This window comes from Buceros rhinoceros, unplaced genomic scaffold (assembly GCF_000710305.1).
Source record: "Buceros rhinoceros silvestris isolate BGI_N320 unplaced genomic scaffold, ASM71030v1 scaffold14544, whole genome shotgun sequence".
In the NCBI taxonomy this organism is placed as follows: domain Eukaryota; kingdom Metazoa; phylum Chordata; class Aves; order Bucerotiformes; family Bucerotidae; genus Buceros; species Buceros rhinoceros.
The window spans coordinates 37,684-42,672 of NW_010408932.1; the positions used below are offsets into that span (position 1 = coordinate 37,684).

At 43.8% G+C, this 4,989-nt stretch overlaps 1 protein-coding gene across 1 annotated transcript in view; it reads left to right on the top strand.

Moving 5' to 3' along the window:
- The window catches only part of TOX (thymocyte selection-associated high mobility group box), a gene marked incomplete at its 5' end in the record, with an annotated part of 39,304 nt that extends 35,193 nt beyond the window's left edge, over positions 1-4,111 (top strand). Inside the window, 2 exons of the mRNA XM_010135058.1 lie at positions 1,580-1,731; positions 3,659-4,111. Coding sequence (XP_010133360.1) covers positions 1,580-1,731; positions 3,659-3,695 — 189 coding nt within the window. The remainder of the gene's footprint in view (positions 1-1,579; positions 1,732-3,658) is intronic.
- Positions 4,112-4,989: the final 878 nt, after the last annotated feature.

Sequence of the window (4,989 nt, forward strand, 5' to 3'; positions counted from 1 at the left end):
CTGCTGAAGGAAAGTCAACCTGAGTGCCTGAGGGTAGGATGTGCTGCTGCGGCTCACCTCCTCGTACAGCTAAACTGGAAAGGCCTTATGGGTGACGTTTTGTATAGAAGTGATGGTGGTGATACACCAAAACAATTTTTCTGCCTTCTAATTACCCAGAACTCCAATTAAAGTCGTTGGGAAGTCTGCTCAATTAGTTTCCTTTGGATCTGTGGCAGGCATGGGGGGTGTTTCTGCAGCGTGAGGTGCGGGTTGAGAGCCTGGTGAAAAGGCAGAGTACAGAGCAGGGGGGTTCCAGCCACCACGGGTGGGGTTTGTTTCAGCAGGGCAGATTATTATCAGAGCAGCGTATAAGTCACACGATGACTAGACGCAGAATTCAGCTGTGAGCTTACTAATAGTCTGTTCCTTGGAGTCATCGGGGACAAAGTGAGGCTTCGAAGAGCATTTAAGGTGCTGAAGTGTGACCCGGGATATTCTCCCCATGGTGGTGATCACACATAATGCACTAGAATTTACGGCTAACAGCTTTAATGCTCTTGATTCTGTAGGCTGGCGTAGGCCAGTGGGATTTCAAACCAGGTTCAAGTTCAGTTTCTGACTCAGCAGCTACACATCCAGTTCGCTGGAGGGAGAATTGTACGCCCTTGCCGCAGGAAGGAGCTTGGTCTGGTATTTTTTTTCCGCAGACATCGATTGCTTTCATACAGCATTCCCATACTTTTACCCAGTGTAGTTCTTCTAACTTCCCAGGAACATGATGTCCATCTGTACGGGGTGAACCAGATACACGAGCTTTGAAGTTTCAATTGTGCTCCTGGTTGTGCAACACAGCATTTAAAGATCTTCATATAACAAAAGAGCTAAAAATTATTATGACTTGCCATACCACAGATATTTCAGGGAGGAGGTTAGATGTCTCTTTGTAACTTCCCCCTTTTTTTTTTTTCTTGTCTTTTTGGTTTCAAGAAGCAAGTTATTCTGTGCTACTTTCACTGCATTAGTCCAACAACTGTTAAAAAGCTTTGCTTGAATTTCTGTTTGGTTGAGAGAGAAGTACAAATAAAAGAAGCAGCAGATGGTCCCTTTGTGACTGAATGAAGAAAAAGGCTTTTGAGAACAATATGTGAATAGGTGTAGTCTAATAAAACAGTCAGCCACCTGCTGCCTACATCCTTCAAAAAGATTCTGTTGCATATTCTGGGAATTAACGACTAGCGCGTATCCTTGCGGTCAGTCTAAATGGAAGCTCTAAGGGGCAAACAGACCTTTTTGCCCCAGTGCTGATTGAGTTATTCTCTTGGTTCTGAATTGTTTCTGCTCTGTTCCTTTTAGTCCCGTCCTCTGACTGTGTGGTAGCTGACAACGATTGGCAGCGTTTCATTTCCCAAACCAAAGAAAGATTTTAAAACTGAGAAAGCGCTTTTGCATTTTGTCCTATTTTAAGTCGGAAAACCTAAAGTGCACCTGCAAAAGAAGTATTCTACCACTTCGCAGTACACACCGACTGGGGTTTTTTAACACACCCAACCTGTTGCTTGGTTTCCGTGGGTTGTAATGAACTTGCTTTCTCCTCCAGGGATTTACTCTTCAGCCGGATTATCAGAATATCATCAATCCAACATCAACAGCTGCGCAAGTTGTTACCCAAGCAATGGAGTACGTTCGTTCAGGGTGCAGAAATCCTCCAGCACAGACCGTGGACTGGAATAATGACTACTGCAGTAATGGGTAAGCAGCCAGTGAATGCCACCTTGTGTTGAGTGACATTCATGACACCAGGATCTGATAGAGAATTTGGAAGCAGCTTTGTTGCCTCTTGCCCTACAGTACTTCAGAAGAGCATCCGTGATGGCGCTGTACTTACTCAGCAGCGAGACTCTTGTGGGAGAAGTTGTTTTCAATACATACATGAATTAGACGTTGTTGTCACCTTATCACAGCAGGTCTTAGAGAACTTCTGTTCCTTAGAAAATCAGAACTGAAATCTTAGGGAGAAGGTGTAGGAAAGATGTTTGAAGGCCACTGCCTCCTACTTGAGAGACAAATGGCAGGAACTCTTTTCTCCAAATACTCCATCGCTGAGGAGAGCTTGCTGCCAAGGCACGTAAAAGCTCTTGGTTGCTACCGAAGTGTCGAATCTAGCGCAGACAAATGAACACAAAGCAGAATTAAAGGCCAGTTTCACCCATTACATTTACTCAAACTGAGAATTCCACTTGCACAATTGTTTTAAAGTCTTTCTGGAACTCAAACTCGAACTGAACAAAAGTCTCTTTCTGGTCACGAGTTCAGAACGACACCTTGACTAGCGTCTGCTGGCACTGAGGCTGCCGTTAACCGGTCTGCACAGCAGCATCGCTTTCCCTGTGCCTGTCACAGTTCCCCATGACTTGCCCCCTTGGTCAGCAGAACGGTCTCGCTTCTGCGCATAACATCGTAACGCCTTCACCTCTTCTGCCGGCCCCGGGAGGACCTGCCCAGCCCGCAGACTCTGACACCCACCCCGTGAGCTCTGAACAGGCTGAACTGTCAGGCAAGCCACGGCCACCTGTGGCTTTGATTCCTGGTCTCTTCTGGAAAAAGCCGTATGCGATCTTTCCAGCAGTGCCTTCTAGGTGCCCGCGAGGCGTAGTTTTCCTCCAGCAGAAGCTTGCTCTGAGCAGACCCTGGACATACCCCGTGGGCGCGTGCCTTTGTGAACCCCTGTGCATGGACTCAACCTGTGTTAGCTGTAGCATTAGCAGAAACTGCCAGTGCAGCGTAGCTTGCTCCGCGCTGCCCTTGGACTCCAAACCAAGTAAGCTGTAAACCTGCGGAGGAGCAGAACTGGTGCCTGGGTTTTGGCAAGGAAACAGGAGATTAAGAATAAAGGCTCTCTCCCAGAAAATCTCTCCACTGTAAAGGAAGCCACATCAGTGATGCTGCTTCTACTTTAAGTGATATATTTTTTTCTGACTTCTACAGGCTGTTTTGGATTAGAAACTGTAAATGTCTCCTTTTTGCTCGGAACTGGTGTGCTTTGGTTGAAGCTGAAACCCAGGAAGAAGTATGCTAGACACAGTGCACTGGTGGGAGGTCTTCTGCAGAGCCTGCTTTCCAGTAGAGAGTTGGTCTAGTTGGCTTTGCCAGGAGCTTCTGGTGCTCCCTTGTGCGTCTTTACCGGAACCTACCAACCCACCACGTTTTGGCTATGTCTGTACTAGTAAATAAATAGGCCACAGGTATCAGCAGCTGGCACCCGTGTCCGCGTAAATACACTCTTCTGCCCTTGAAGGAAGCAGCCGCATCACACCAGGAAGCGGCCACATCCTATAGGGAGCTGATGGCTTTTCATTTCAGTCCTTCAGCTGTTCCTGTGTGGTTTGTGAGAGAGGGAGAGCCAGTGCTACCAGCCTGCAGGTGTGGATGACCCCAAAGCAGGGCTTCGACCCCTGTCCCAGAGTCAGATGTGGTCTCCACGTTGCTACATGCCACTGGGACACTCGGATTTTACTTATTATTCCCTTGGTAATGCAGACGTACGTCAGTGATACGCTTGGAGTTAATGACACGCTGTTGTGGGTTGTGGGGCTTTTGGGGAGAGAGTAAGGCTAAAATTTTAGTGGTTTGTTTTTTTTTTTTAAAAATCACATTTGTCCTTTTTCTCTTTGAACAGGGGCATGCAGAGGGACAAAGCACTCTACCTTACCTGAAAATCCGAAACACCTCTCCTTTCCACTGAGGAATGCAGGGAAGTCTTTTCATCATGGATTGCTTTATGCAGTCAAGGCAGTTCTGCATTTTGTTAGGAAATACGAGTTGCTAAGCACTTAGGACTATCTGAGCTTGTGGGTCACCCACTCTGGAAAAAATAGTCTGGCTTCTTTTTCTTTTGCTTTTTTTTTTCCCCCCCTCCCTCGTTTTTTCTCTTTCTTTCTCTTCTCCCACCCCTCCCTGAGCTCCTTTAACGGACATTGCTTTTCTCCTTCCCTGAAGGAAACTTGGACCATTCAGATTTTATGTTGGTTTTTGCTGTGAAGTGCTGCGATAGTAACTGCCTTAGCAACTGTAGATGTCTCGGATAAAAGTCCTGGATTTTCCATTGGTTTTTCATAATGGGTGTTTATATGAAACTACTAAAGACTTTTTAAATGGCTTGATGTAGCAGTCATAGCAAGTTTGTAAATAGCATCTATGTTACACTCTCCTAGAGTATAAAATGTGAATGTTTTTGTAGCTAATTGTAATTGAAACTGGCTCATCCCAGTTTATTGGTTTCACAATAAGGGTTAAATTGGCAAACATTCATATTTTTACTTCATTTTTAAACAACTGACTAATAGTTCTATATTTTCAGAGTATTTGGAGGGGAAAAAAAAGTGAAATATTCCCAAATGATATTAATTAAAAATATTGGCTTTGTCCCATGAAATAAACAGAAGAAAAACCTAGGGGGAAAAAAAACCCTACTGTTGTTAAAGAGCAAACACATTTATTTTGTACTGCCTAAAAAATGCTTCTTTTTTTTAAAGAAAATCACTTTACGTGTACTGGTTAGTAAACGTCCTTTAAGTCCGTTTCTGTATAAAACTGCCAAATGCTTACCTGATATTTTGTTAGATGCAGAAACAGATTGGAGACAGCTAAATTATAACCTTTACATATGGCTATGTATTATTGTTTCTTCATACTGTGTCTGTATTTAATCTTTTTTATGGAACCTGTTGCGCCTATTTATGAAATAATAAATATAGGTGTTTGTAAGTAAATTTGTTAGCATTTTAAAGAGGTTTCTTTGAAGCTTTAACTTTTGCTGGCACAAATTGTTCACAACTGATGTGAATACTTTATTTGGTTTTTACAGTGACATATATGACACCAAACCTGCTTTACTGGCAGAACGTGAAGGTAACCAATGCTTATTTCTGTATTTCTTTGGTTAAGAAAGAAAAAAAAAGTATTTTAAGTAATTCCCTTTTGCCTTTAAGTAATTTCCCCATTGTAGCA